Source organism: Ursus maritimus, unplaced genomic scaffold (genome assembly GCF_017311325.1).
Source record: "Ursus maritimus isolate PB19 unplaced genomic scaffold, ASM1731132v1 scaffold_5, whole genome shotgun sequence".
NCBI classification, from domain to species: Eukaryota; Metazoa; Chordata; class Mammalia; order Carnivora; family Ursidae; genus Ursus; species Ursus maritimus.
In genome coordinates, this window is record NW_024426663.1 from 53,436,228 (window position 1) to 53,451,795 (window position 15,568).

Below are 15,568 nucleotides of genomic sequence, written 5' to 3' on the forward strand. Positions count from 1 at the left end.
ATTTTCTTTATGGGAAACTAAGTATTCCTCCTCCGCTCAGGGATACTTATTAAATATCAGAGGAGGCTCATAGGCAGTATCACAATTCTATAACCATTGCAAGTCATACAAATGCCCAATAAAATTCCTGATTTAAGTAAGCTTATTCCACATTTTTAAAGACTCAGTAAAGATTAGGAAGGCTAAAAGCTCACAAAAGAAGAAAGGAAACTGGGATAGCATAATTGGGATGGGAAGAGGGGAGGAGAATATGACAAGAGGAAACAGACAACAGTAAGGAAAAAAATGTTGCAATCAAGAGACAGAGGACTGGCCTGCCTTTGAATATCACTCCAGCTACATCTTAGTTCTTGGTCTTCATCCACTGTCAACAGCCATTCTGGCTGCATTTCTGAACTGGGCTCTCATGGAGGTGATACATTCACCAGCCATCTTTAGGAAGGTAAATGATTAATTGCACTGTTTTCCCACTGCTGCAAGGACAATGAAAGGGAAAGTAAACTTGTGCACCTCATTTCATATCTAGTTGTAATTTTCCACACAACAATAAACAGAAACATACACTTTAAGGTTATCAGGCCTTTCTTTTTTCTTTTCCTGTGTGTATGTGTGTTGTGTCTGTGTGCTTTCATCAAGATAGTTAATATAAAAATTTCAATCTCCAAATCATCATCCAGTTGATAATAATTTCAATGTAATTTGAATCTTCTAACCACAAATACAAGAACATGGAATGCTTATAGTTTTCTCTGAACATCTTTTTAAATTAAACATATTTAAATTGATCTAATAAAATTATAAATAGAGAGAAAGCAATGTAATTTAGAATTATGATTTTCAGACATGAAAACCATTACCAGGAAAATTTAATGTATAAGCTTATGTGAATACCTCCAAAGCCTACAAAGAAATTCTACTTTGGGATCTCCTACCCAAGATATAACACAGGGTGATGTTTTGTTTTGTTTTAGAGTAAGCTCTACACCCAGTGTGGGGCTCACACTCCCGACCTGGAGAGCAACAGCTGCATGCTCTACCAACTGAGCAACCCAGGCGCCCCACAGGGTGGTTTTGATACCAAAGTTCTAAAATAAAAGCTCATGGCAACTTCATGTTTTGCCTTTGCAAATAACAAAAAAGAAAAGGGAAAAACACACTTTTATGTGTTAGTGCTGTACAGCTTAGTTAAATTCACTTCCCAAATACCTCGAGGAATAAGTAATTTTACAAAGATAGTTCTAAAGTGGAAAAGTACCAACTTGGTGTTTTTGGAGAGTCGTGTAAAGAAGTTGAGCACACAGATTAAAGAGAAATTATTACAGATATATTTCTTAACCCACCTGCTATCAGGTCATCAAGAGTGTCGGTAAGCGTCTGGGCTGGAGTTGCAACCATTAGTCCATCTGGTTCTTGAACTAACAGCCCCTGATCATGTCCAGTAATAGCAATCTGAGGCTGTCCTATAATCTGATGATTACCTGATACTTTCTGAAGTTCAAGAGAATTTGTCCCATTAGAACCTAAGTCACTGGAAAAGTTACACTGTGGAGATGATAAAGGCTGGACTGGGACAAAATCAATTTGTTCTGCCGATGGTGGAGACTGTTGCTCATCATCAACATCATTATCTTTAAATAAGATTGTGTCAACCTGAGGTAATTCTGAAAAGTGATCCTCTGGGAGACTACCATCTCCTTCCCCTTCTGGGAAGACTCCTCTATGAGAGCACTGCTGGTGGAGAGATACTGTGTCTTTCTGACCTTTGGTTTCCAAGTATTCTTTGGTAAATTGCTGTTGTGTTTTCATCTGCAACTGCCTTTCCACTTTCTGTAGTTCTTTCAGTATTTTCTTCTTCTTCTGGACTTGCTCTTCTCTGTTCTTTTTAAGTTCTTCTATCTTATCTTTGTTCAGAGGTTCACCTTGAATTAACTCCAGTGACTTAAGCTGTGCTTTTTCAATAGCACTAATTCTTTGTCCCAGTTCATTCAGCTTGCCTTCAGTCTCCTCTACTATGCACTCCAAAGGCTGGTATGGGTGAAAAGGTGGCAGTACGTCCTGATCTGCTACCTGCAGGGAACTGGACTTCTGCTTGGATGTACCTAAGCACATGAAAAATGTTTGAAAAAGTGCCATGCTAAAAAAAAAAAATCAGCTCCCCCTCCCACACACACGGACCTCCCTCCCAAAACCCTTATAACTAATGCTGTAGGATGAATGTTCAAAGATTCACACCAGTGGGAGTTGGTTAAAGACTGTAGTCATCTATTTCAATACAGCAAATGCTGGGATGTTGCCGATTCAAAAAATGTGAATTTTTAAATCAAAAAATCGAAATTTTAGGATAGGAGGATTTCAGAAGTAAAGACGGGGCAGGGAGAAAGGAGATCAAAGAGGAAACAATCTCAAAATTCTGCTTATTAGATTGGACTTTTAAAGAACATCAAATCTAAAATAGCGTCAAAATAGTGTTGAGGATATCATTAAAGATATCCCAATTGTTACTTCACAATATTAATTGTGCAAGTAAAGGTTACTACAGGAAACTATAACTTGTAAATCAACGTGAATAATGTTTTTCAAGTGCCCAAAACCTCTGTCTTATTATATTAAAATATAACGTGAAATCAGTTTTTTCCAGACCTATCCTTCTAAAATTTTCCATTAAATAAGTCTTTAACATTTCTTTACCCAAAAACTACATTAAACTTCAATCACAAAGGACAATTATTCTGTGTTTAAATAAAGTCTTCATATAAAAGTCTGTGAGAAAAACCATGAGTGTTACCTAGGAGAAAATCAGACTTCTCAGACAGGATTTCTGATATTGACGGTGTATGTTAAAAATGAAGTAAATGTATTTTAAGATTTTAGATCACACTTAAATTAAGTTACTCCCCTCATGACAAAGTAATTATCATTATTAACAATCTTAGCATCTGGACATAAAATGGATGAAATATACAGTAATTACTTTGAGGCAAACTCAAGGCTTACTCTTCCTGTTTAGGAAGAACTGGGGCTATTCAACAATGAAAAGGAACAAACTACTCATACATTCCACAGGGTAGACGAACCTTGAAAACATTATGCTAAGTGAAAGAAGCCTGACAAAAAAGATGACGTATTGTGTAATACCATCTATATCAAATCTATAGAGAAAGGCAAATCTATAGAGACAGAAAGGAAAGTAATGGTTGCCTGGGGTTATGGTATTGAGAAGGAAGATTGATTACAAACTGGCATGAGAGATATTTTCAGAGTGACAGAGATGTTTAAAACTAGATGGTGGTGATGGTTACACAATCTGGTAAATTTACTAAAACTCACTGAATTGTATACTTTTTTTTTTTAAGATTTTATTTATTTATTCTACAGAGATAGAGACAGCCAGCGAGAGAGGGAACACAAGCAGGCGGAGTGGGAGAGGAAGAAGCAGGCTCCTAGCGGAGGAGCCCGATGTGGGGCTCGATCCCAGAACTCCAGGATCATGCCATGAGCCGAGGGCAGACGCTTAATGACTGCGCCACCCAGGCGCCCCTGAATTGTATACTTAAAATGAAGGAACTTTATGGTATATAAATTAAAAAACAATAAATCCACTTTTAAAAAAGATCTGGGTAAAAAATAGTTCACTCTTCTGAATTGCAGTCAACATATATGAATAACATACGTTAACTTAAGATTTTTAAAAATAAGATCATCCAATACATTCAACATGATTCTCAAGTCCAAAGGAAAAATGTCATCACCCATTTGATGTTAAAATACTCTGAATTACAAGAAGGTAATAAGACCACTACAGAAAAAAAATCAGAGAGTCAACGGTTTTTGTTTTTTGCTAGAGTAGGAAATCTCAGAAATGCAGGTACCTCAAACATCTGCAACATGTTATTAGTGAAAAAGTCCAAGAGTTTCCCCTAGATATTGCTTTAACAGGTTCAGGATGCCACAGTTCCAAAACTATTGCTCACTTTAAGAGACTTAATTATTCTTTAAAAGCAACCTTCAGCAAAATGTATTACCCACATTCAAATTTGAATTTATATCTGAGCAAAGGGATGGGTCAAGACCTTATCCTTTCAGAGCAAAAGTCGTTATATTTGTGAGATAAATGTTTTTAAAGATTTTATTTATTTATTTGAGAGAGAGAGAGAACACAGTAGCAAGGGGAGGGGCAGGGGAGAGCTCTGGGATCATGACATGAGCCAAAGGCGGATACTCAACTGACTGAGGCACCCAGGCACCCTTGTGAGATAATTTAATAACTACTTCTATAAGATCTTACAGGAATCTATGGTTTGATTTACTTGTTCCAAGTACCTAATAACAATCAATAGGTAAGAAAAGGGAGAGTTACTGCTACAAATAGCAATGTAGATACCTGCTTTTCCAGCAAAGAAATTTTTAATCATGTAATAAATTCAATGACAATTCAAGCTCTGCAAAGACTGAATGTTCTTTAAATGTTCATTAATTTTAAAACATGCTAGTGTACTTACTATTTAATTTGTATTTAAGATTAAGGAAAACTAGGTAAGAGGTCAACACCAATCAGACTGGTAATTATATTACCACCCTGGACATTCTCAGATCTAAAATCTTATAAATAGTATGATCCAAAATAAGATTGGAATTTTGAGGACAGTAACAGATAGGAATAAGCCCTATCTTGTTAACAAACAAATAAAATACAGTAAGCTTAGAGCACAAGATTATTAAAATTAACTTATTTAACTTAATATAAACAGACTTTAAGCCCAGGACATATGTAGCAGGAAGAACAGGATGGTGAAAATAATGGACAAAAAGCAGTTCTTCCCAAAATAGCTAATGGCTGAGTATCTGTAGTCACGGAGTTAGTGGGATTGCACAGATACACATTAAAGCATTAATACAAGTTAAAAATCAAGAATAAAACAAATTGGTAAAAACAAATAATGTCACCTAATTATTCCTAGAAGCTAAAGCAACACCTTCAGTGTTTAGGAAAAGTAGAGAATGTGACAAGCATCCCTTCAGCATCAAAATTTTTAGTAGGTAGGAAGGCTGTAGTATAAGATAGCAGAATATAAGAGTTCTAGCTTTTTAAAACATCTCCCAGTGTCAGATACAAATAAATTAAATCTATTCACTAGTAGCATTAAGTGACATCATAAAGTCCTACTTAGGAATATAGGTAAAGCCAACATCTCACTCTTTGGTCTGGTGTTTTCCTACTTTCTCAGCTTTCCCTTTTCCTCCATTAATAAAACTAAAAAAGTTTGTAATAGGAAACCATGATATAGAGACAACTACGAAAATGAGTTTAATTCCTTCAGTCATTTTTGTGTCTAAATTAGTAATTTGTGCAATAAAAAATAATGGCCAAAGGGAAAAATACCTGACATACAGATGAATCTAGATTTGGTTTCATATTTCTTACTTGTTTTTGTCTAAGGAAATTTAAACATCGTTCCGCAATTCCCTTGCTTTCTTACATTACCACACAGGATCTGACTAGAATGATTTTTAAACAACACTCCCAACTGGGTCTTAAGTGGAAAAAAAAAGGCTGATGAAGTACAGTTGAAAATAACATAGTACATCAAGGGTAGTAGCATATATATTATCTAATGGAATTTGTATTTGGATAAATACATGTATATTGTATTCTGAGTTTCAATATAAAATATTTCTTATTATGGTCACAGTCAAAAATGAAAGCCACTGGTATAGAAATGACTCCTTTTTCCTTTATGCCTGAATTTCTGTCTCACAATTTCCCAAAGTTACAGGGCATCCTATACATCTTTAACACAGTAAGGATAATCACGAGTGTCCAAAGAGGGAGAGTCTGTGTAACATGCTAAAAGATTAATTGAACCTCCTGCTTTTTACTGTGAATCTCATATATTAAAAGACATTAGATTTGGACATATGTAAATTCACACAAGAATGATTACATAATGGAAATCTGCTCAACTACAGAGTACTAGTAGTAAAATTTCCAGAGGAACACTCAACTTCATTCACTGTACATATAATTTCTACACCATTTTACTGATTTGATATGAAAATGAGAATTTTCCATGTTACCTACTCCAATAAGCAATTCTGGGATATAAAGCAGCATATTAATTTAGTTCTTAGTTTATATTCAAACTTGTTTTTGATCTTTTCACAACCATTCTAGAATATTACTTCTTCATTAATTTTTTAAACATCGTCTTTAATTACAATGTCTCTCTTCTTAAAAAAAATTCTTAATAATTTTCTTTGTCTTCAGAACAATCTAAATTCTTAGCCTGGCACTCATTAATTTATTTAACAAATATTTGAACATCTAGTACAAGCAAGGCATAGTGGACCATACAAAGACAAGCAACATAAACCCTGCCCTTGAGGAGCTTACAGTCTAAAAGGGGAGATAAAGATGTACAAAACCAAATACAAAGATAAAGCCAAGGGTTGGCAGGCTTGGAAATGGGACGAAGGGTGTATAGTATGGGTAATATGGGAACCCTTATGCATTGCTAGTGGGAATGTAAACTGCTATAGCCATTCTAGAGAGCAATTTGTGGCGCTTTGTCAGATAAACATTATGCAGTCCTATAACAGGTAATTTTTTTTTTTTAAGATTTAGTATTTTTTATTTTAGAGAGAGAGAGAGAGAGAGAGCACATCTGTGGTGGAGGGAGGGGCAGAGGGAGAGGTAGAGAGAAAATCTCAAGCAGACTCCCCACTGAGCTCAGAGCCCCAGGCCACAGTGTTCTGTCTCACCACCCTGAGATCGTGACCTGAGCCGAAATCAAGAGGCAGACGCTTAACTGACTGAATCACCTAGGCGCCTATGATAGTAATTCTGTTCCTGATTTTATCCCAAAGAGATTCTCACACAGATCCTTAAGAGGACTGTACCAGGATTTTCATCACAGCACTGTCTGTGACGGTGGGGGATGAGAGGCAATTTGGATACCCATCACTGGAAAAAGACAAGTAAAAAGCGGAAGATATACAGGATGAAGCACTATGCTGACAGCAGAAACAGTCTAGAGGTAGACACACGGATAGATCTGTAAAACAGTGTTGAGTGAAAAAAGTAAAAAACAAAACATGATCCATAGCACAATACCATTCACGTAAATTAAAAATACACACGAGGTAGTAAACATTTTATAAGAACTTTTAAAAACAAAAGAATTCGCATCAAACACAACAGAATGATCGTCTACAGGGGAAGTATGATTAACTCAACCCTCTACACTTGAAATCCAAGGGGAGGGGAAGGGGCAGGTGTGACCAGGGTCAGAAGGAAGATCCAATAAAGAGCTGTAGTACTCCAGAGAAAAGAAATTACTCCTCCAGAGGGCTTGAGGTGCACACAAAAGATGTGTTTTGTTTATCCTGACATCATTTTAATGTCTTGTAGTGGATTAGTTCTAAGCTGTACAACGTGCAGAGGATAATCATGAGTCCTCTCTTTTAGAATCTCTGTAGAACCAGTTACAACAAATAAGTTAGATGCAACAGTGGCTTTAATCAACAAACTTATTTACAAAACTGATTGGGAAAGGCATAAGGTTGATATTACTTATGCATCCTTTCCCAACTGAACGTTCAAAACTATAGTCAATAAACCTAAATAATACTAGAAAACGGAGCATATCACTATCACTTGGTTTCACATTTTGTTAAAAAGGTGATCTTGAGGCCTTTGTCAGATGCCACCTAGAATGTCAAATCCTTTGAAAACCAAAAAGGATAAGTGAGACTGGCTGCCTAAATCAGGAGACTATGGGTCAAGAAGGATGGAACAAATGGTGTGCATGAATCATGAAAGAAAAGAATATTTGCATAGTATATATATAAATACCTAGGTAAGATTTAAGGCATGAAAATATTTTAGAAGGATGCAGATACAAATAATAAAAAGACTTCAGGCAGAAGTAAAATGCTCTAAGAACTTAAAAGATGATTGCTAAGAAAGGAAGAGAGTCCTAGAGAATAAGAACTCTTCCTTCATCCCTAATCACATTTGCAATACAGATATACTCTACGGACTTAGCAACAGGGTCAAACAGAGATTTCATCACTCAGAGGAACTTCTTTAGAGACATAAATGAGAAGTTCTAAGGAGAAAAAGCCACTTTAAGGAGGAAAAAGTAATAATATATCTTTTATGATTTAAGATACGTTTTCCTATCTCCCTGGGTACCCATCTATTCAGTGTGTACATTTACATCATCAACTAATTTTTCCTAATTCATAGTGATATTATATTCCATGATGCACATGAATTTATACTAAAATAACATCTTAATACATTGCATCACCGCAGTGTGATCCTACATAAAGAAATATTAGGTTGGCAATGTCACATGGCATCTGGCAACAGCAAGTACCCAAGTGTCTAAATATAAGTGTTAAGGTCTTCCTTCTCTTATAATTAAGTAAAATGAAAGATTACTCAAAAGGTTAGTTCATTTTTATGCTATTCGGTAAGCAATAAAACATCAAAGTGAAGAAAATAAGTAGATACCCACTATCAGATGGTATTTCAATAATCAAAAAATATGATTATTCACTTAGCATCAACTTAAAGAAACCCTACCCAAAAGTTTCTGTTGACTTACATATTAAATCTAAATTTAAAATGTCTTACTTCTTCTCTGCACACGCTCCATATCCTTCCTAGATTATTTCTTGATTATTCTGTGGCTCTGTTTTTTAAATCATTTCTTATTTAGTACTGAATTTCCCTAGCCAAAGTTACTACAGTCCTCTACAACATATAGCCAACAAAAAACAAAAACAGACAGGGTTATATATTTTACTAACAGTAAAGTCGATTAGGATGCTTAGATTCCTTAACAAGTACATGCTTAATGTCCTTTTTATTTGTTAAAATTAAAAATAGCAGTCTTCATTTTCTGAAGAGTTTGAATAGCTAGGTGTCCAATGGAAAACTCCATTATTAGCTTAAGTCAGAGAGATTACAGATATTTTATCTCTGAAATTAATGGTTTAGAAATGAAGTAGCCTTGATCAAGGCCCTCAATACTCTACTCAAATTGATACGATTTAAAAGAAGCTTCTGCTTGGTGCTCTAACAGTCAACTCTAACCAACTTTTCTTAAATCAAAGAGAAACTAATATATGCTTACACACCACACTGTGATTTCAAAAATCTAGAGCTTGGTTATCACATACTGAATGAAATATGCTCATAAATTTGTTTTTATGTAGATTTTAATACCTTACACATTACCTATTTTATTTCAGAGAACTCAGACAGGACAACTATACATGAGTATCAAGTGAAGGTACTTTATATCTACAAGTGAAAAAGCAGGAAAATATCAGAGTTCATAAACTTGAGTCCTTTAAATAGTATATGCTTCTTCTTAATATCTACTTGGATATTATTTATATACTTTTTGATAGTTACTTGTCTATGTTCACATAATGACAGATGTTAGTCCATCATATTCAGCATTACATGAAAGAAACTAAATGTAATTCTTAAACTTCTAACTCCCTCAGTTGCATCAATGCTACGAAGACTTAACTAGACAGTGAACACACATTTTCATGCCTCATATTGTACTACTGTTTAACAAAAGAACTGTCAAATGGAAAATGAATGTCTGATAAATTTTTGTCACTGTAATATAATCAACAACTTGCTATGCTTTTTAAGTATTTCTATCTATGCCAGATGAAAACTACACCTGGGAGTATGTTAGCAAGAAATTAGAAGTCATTTGTCCTAGTATTTATCTTCTTTCTTTTATAAACAGTCTGTAAGACTATAAGCATTTGTCAGAATTACCTACCTCAATTAATCCTGGGTACACATTAACTGTATACCACTAAAGTACTTTTATGAATTCATTAATTAGGTGATAAAATACCCACTTTAAGGAAAACAATTTTCAATAACTAACCTTTTTGTACTCCTAAAAGGGCAGGAGAGTTCTCCTGTGACGTTCTGTCAGGTTCCTGGGGAGGTACAACCATGGCGAGTGTATGCATTGGTACACGTGGAACCTAAAAAGTTAACTCAGAAAAAATATCATCTCAGACCAAAGAGTAAAAGAAGGGCCCATAAATGAAATGGAAATTTAGATTTTCTTCATATACTACCAAATTCACTTTTTTGTTTCTAAAAAAAAAAACCAAAACCAAAACCAAAAACAACGAAAAAACCAACAAAAAAAAAAAGCCTTCACCAAGGACTAATTTCTGAGAATACTGAATTGGACAAATTCAGGCTATCTATAGGAAGTGAAAGATTTAAGCTAAGCAGAATTAGTATTACTCTCTTATTAGAGAGAAAGCCTTGTTGGGCCTTGGTGGTTCTGATTATAGCTAGGAGTGTAAGTCACAAACTGGCCAGTTTACCCTAGTTCAAACTCTGTATGGGTCAAAAAAGACAATCCAACATAGTCCCTAACTGGGGTATTTTAGCAATTCTCAGGATAACTTTGTAGAAAAGAACTTAATATTTCACTGAACTTTGTATACTTAGTATACTTTCTATATTCTCTCCATATTTTTAGGTAGGTTTAAAAATTACTTTAATCAATTTTTGGTGCATATATCCCGGTTAACTACACTTTCCTGGTTAACAAAAGTAACTACCTCTAGAATAACTAATACTGTCTTGGGAGGTACTAAGGAAGAAGTTGTCTCTTGGTTTAAGATTATGCTTAATGTACTCATTAAAAACAAATAACCCTAAAGATCTAGCTATAGTAGGTTGACAACTTGGAAAATTTATATTTATATTTGATATTAAACATTTTTAAAAAAGAACTTTTTTCAGTAAATAAGGCAATAAGTAATTTTCATGTACTTCTGAAGGAAATAAATCTTAAAGAATTTAGGATTATGTTTCTCTCAATATGTAATAGAAAAGAGAAACAAATCCATTTTCCTTAAAACTAATTTTAAATAAAAACTCCCAATCAATTTGGAGGCTTTATATTTTATAAATCAGCTGTTTTACTTTACCTGAGATTGATCTTGAGAAGGTGAGGTGAGCTGAGACACATCTGTAGTAGGAACTGACAGAACATTGTTTGGATAATCCAACAGATAAGAAACAACATTAGTATGGCCACCTTTTGCAGCTTCGATGAGCATTGTTGAGCCATCCTGAGAAAGATCGACAAAACCATTAATCAATTATTTGTAAATTTCTTCTTATCATTGCTATAGACATTTAGTTTCTTAGCAGCCTGTCTAGAATCAAAACTCATTTATAAACAGTAATGAATATGAAGCACCAAGACCAGGCAAACATATCTTTACTATCTTGTAATAATAATGTATATATTATTTATTTACTTATTTTTAGGTAGAATACCTTGAGTCGATGAGTAGGGTCAGCTCCATGAGCCAAGAGTAGCTCAACAACTGCCAGATGACCTCCTGCACATGCCAGCGACACTACCGTATGATCATTATTGGCTGTAGCCCTATTCACATTGGCACCTTCAAAGAAACATAACCAGCAATCTTAGGAAAAGGTGGAATCAAGCAAGTTCACAAATAATATCACTTTAGAGATTTTTTTTTGAAGTATGACATAGATAAAAAAAAGTACACAAATCATAAGTGTATGGTTGAAAATAAGTGAACACATTGGTGTAACCAGCACCCAGATCAAGAAATAGAACATTATCTACATACCAGAAGTCCCACACCTTGTGCCCTCTTTCAGTCACTACCCACCCTTCCAATGGTACTACTATCCTGACTTGCAAACTGGTTTTAGTTTTTAAACTTTATATGAATGAAATCATACAGTATATTCTTTTGTGTCTGACTTCTTTGGCTCAATATAATATTTGTGAGATTCATCCATAAGTTGCACGTAGCTGCAGTTCATTCATTCAATATCACTTTTAAAATGGAAACTCTAGAAGACTAAGATTAATAAGTATATACAGGTTAATGTAAGCATCAAATAATACCATTGTCTGTAACTCTCGAAATATTGTAAAGACACTTTTTTTAAAAAGATTTTATTTATTTATTTGACACACAGAGAGACAGCCAGCAAGAGAGGGAACACAAGCAGGAGGAGTGGGAGAGGAAGAAGCAGGCTCCCAGTGGAAGAGCCTGATGTGGGGCTCGATCCCAGAACTCTGGGATCACGCCCTGAGCCGAAGGCAGACACTTAACGACTGAGCCACCCAAGCGCCCCAAAGACATTTTTTTTATCTACTTCTAGAATGTGGCAACATAGCCAGGTCTCGAAGTAGAGAAAACAGATTTTTTTTTAAAGATTTATTTATATATTTATTTGACAGAGAGAGACAGCCAGCGAGAGAGGGAACACAAGCAGGGGGTGTAGGAGAGGAAGAAGCAAGCTCCCAGTGAAGGAGCCTGATGTGGGGCTCGATCCTATAACGCTGGGATCACGCCCTAAGCTGAAGGCAGACGCTTAACGACTGAGCCACCCAGGCGCCCTGAGAAAACAGATTTTTTAAACAATATTTAAAAGATTTTTAATTTTCATATAGTGCATTTTAAGAGTCAGAGGGACCTGGATATGGAGAGAAGACAAGAATATCCAAAAATGTTATCTGAAAGGCTATTTTTTTAAAAAAAGATTTTATGTATTTATTTGACACAGAGAGACAGCCAGACAGAGGAAACACAAGCAGGGGGAGTGGGAGAGGAAGAAGCAGGCTCCCAGCGGAGGAGCCTGATGTGGGGCTCGATCCCATAACGCCAGGATCACACCCTGAGCCGAAGGCAGATGCTTAACGCCTGAGCCACCCAGGTGCCCCAATCTGAAAGGCTATTTAGTAAGTTGTTCAGTAGCTTTGTTCAACGTGACCTGAAGAAAGTCTAAATGCAAAACCTTTCTTGGCCGCCTTTTTGACAAATTGTTTTTAACCCCTAAAAAAAATTACAATGCGCCACAGTCTCAACTAGATAGTTAAGACTATAGCAATATTCCTTCTTCCTTAATTCCAGACTTAGTTTCTGAAGAGAAAAATAAACCCATGGGCAAAACCCACTATAATTAATTTAATTTTCAGAAATATCCAGCTGAACATAATCCTAACACATAAAAGTACCTTTTGGGAAGGGCAAACAAGACACACCAATAAACATTCTTACATTAGCAACATGTGATTATTTTAAAGTTGTTAATAATAAATTTAGATGATAGGATTGTTTAGTAGTTATTATAGCCTGGAAAGGCTATAATCAACACGCTCCTCCTCCTGACAAGTCTGATTACATGGTTAGCAGGATTGGTGCTGGGTATGATTAGATAACCCTTTTAGTCAAGGAGCCTGAGAGAATTCCAAAAGTTACCCATTTGTTTATTATTACATCAGTATGCTTGAGGTAAATAGCTTTTACAGACTACGTCATAACACTATGTAAAGATATGCCTTATTTGGTAGTAAAAATGTGCTATTAAGAAAATAAACCTAGTTTTATCAAATTAAATAAGTATATATAAAAGGATCAAATTTTATACTGCTTTTGTAGTGGCACAAAATATCTGAGTTCTTTTCAAATGTAGGTATAAAATTTTTATTTTTTAAATAAAATTCTTATCTTTAGGGGCTCGGTCAGTTAAGTGCCTGCCTTCAGCTCAGGCCATGATCCCAGAGTCCTGGGATTGAGACCTGCATCAGGCTCCCTTCTCAGTGGGGAGTCTGCTTCTCCCTCCCCTCCCACTCATGCCCTCTCTTGCTATCTCTGTTGCTGTCTCTGTCTCTTCCTCTCAAATAAATAAATAAAATCTTAAAAATATATATATTTTAAAATTCTTATTTTAACAACATGACATCACCTGAGTGGACTTTCCTTGTATTTTACCATCCTACCCCAGGATCTTTTTTTTTTTTTTTTAAAGATTTTATTTATTTATTTGACAGGGATAGAGACAGCCAGTGAGAGAGGGAACACAAGCAGGGGGAGTGGGAGAGGAAGAAGCAGGCTCATAGTGGAGGAGCCTGATGTGGGGCTCGATCCAACAACGCCGGGATCACACCCTGAGCTGAAGGCAGACGCTTAACCGCTGTGCCACCCAGGCGCCCCCCTACCCCAGGATCTTACATCAGATGCTAGAGTACCTCTAACGCTATACACAGAGTTAGGCTGAACCAAATGAAATTGCGGATATTACCATTTTTGATGCATAAAATGACAGTTCTGTGGTTCAACCTAACACGGGTTTAGCAGTATTTCACTTTTCGATAGTGAACAGTCTTGAACTTTCTCTTCACCCATCATGCAAACTTCTTCGCCTAAATATATTCTAATAATAGAACCTCTAAAGGAATATAAAAATAATACATTACACCCTTGTATATGTGGTTAATTCAACTGTAAACAATAGTGGCAGACTTTCTGCCTTCCTACCCCACCTTCCAGCAGAACTGCCTTATCATTAAGTGCTGAACAATATCTACTAAATATAGCTGGATATTTTACATTTGGCTTTTCCAACTTTGGGTAGCAATAATATGTTGCTTAGTTGCCAAACTTCAAATTCAAAACTGCTATAGAAAAATCCCAAGAAGTACCTCATGAACTCTACACTTACTAAATAAAATACAGCAACAAAAGACTAGGATACAATACTTGTACTGTAGGGAAAATAGCTCTAACATAAATGGCACCAGTTTAGGATTTTTTTTTCCCAGAAATTACAGCTTCTTACAAATGATGACTTGTGCTTCCCTTACCTTTGCTAATAAGAAACTGCACAGTGCACAAATGACCAGCTCTTGCAGCTTTCATCAAAGGTGTTCTTCCACCCTCAGATTCATGTTCCTATTAAAGAAAGAAAGAAACAAACAAAAAACCCCATCAGCGTCAATTCATTAACCATCTAATTTAAACACTTAGTACAAATGACATGAGAAATAAGGAGATTTAATACTTACCATAGCCACTTATACTACCTTTCTCAATTCCTCCAAAATGTAGGATTAATTTCAGTGCACAGGAGATGGTGTAACTTTTTAAGGGCAAGTTCACTTTTGCATACCAAACAATAGCATTTAAAGGTGTTACTTATGTTTAGTTTGAGCCTCAAAGAGAAATAGCTGCATTTTTCTAACCCTGAGGTAAAAAAGATGTCTTCCTAACTATTCATATGAATTATGAAAAAGAACCTTAGTCTTACACGTAATTAGGAAGATCCTGATCTTATCATATTAGAAACCAATAAGAACTCCATCACAGGACAGAAACCAGTCTCTCTTTTTTAAAAATTTTATTTATTCAGAAACCAGTCTCTGAAGAAAAACACTAAACACTATGGTATTTCAAGAGTAAAGAGAGAAAAAAAAGGAAAAAACATACCAATAAGCAGACGTTTTTTTAGACTAGAAATGAAATATGTGAATAGTGAAAGGCAAAGAAGCAGTTTTATAATAGCAGAAAGATTGTTATTCCTTCTAGGAGGTTTGCCAGGAAGAGGAATGAATGAAAAAACAGCTTGCTACCACCGTAATATCAAATGCCCCTAAAACGAGCTTGCTAATATGCTAAGTAGTACTGTTGGGAGAACTGTGAACTCTTATTACATTCATCTAAGTATTAA

At 35.4% G+C, this 15,568-nt stretch overlaps 1 protein-coding gene across 2 annotated transcripts in view; it reads right to left on the reverse strand.

The window, feature by feature from the left end:
* The window catches only part of LOC103663936 (ankyrin repeat and KH domain-containing protein 1), a 120,328-nt gene that overhangs the window by 29,661 nt on the left and 75,099 nt on the right, over positions 1-15,568 (reverse strand). For both annotated transcript variants that reach the window (XM_040622343.1, XM_040622342.1), the window contains exons 11-15: positions 14,706-14,793; positions 11,351-11,478; positions 10,996-11,139; positions 9,927-10,029; positions 1,341-2,099 (exon numbers count right to left, since the gene is read on the reverse strand). In XM_040622343.1, the coding sequence (XP_040478277.1) occupies positions 1,341-2,099; positions 9,927-10,029; positions 10,996-11,139; positions 11,351-11,478; positions 14,706-14,793 (1,222 nt within the window). The remainder of the gene's footprint in view (positions 1-1,340; positions 2,100-9,926; positions 10,030-10,995; positions 11,140-11,350; positions 11,479-14,705; positions 14,794-15,568) is intronic.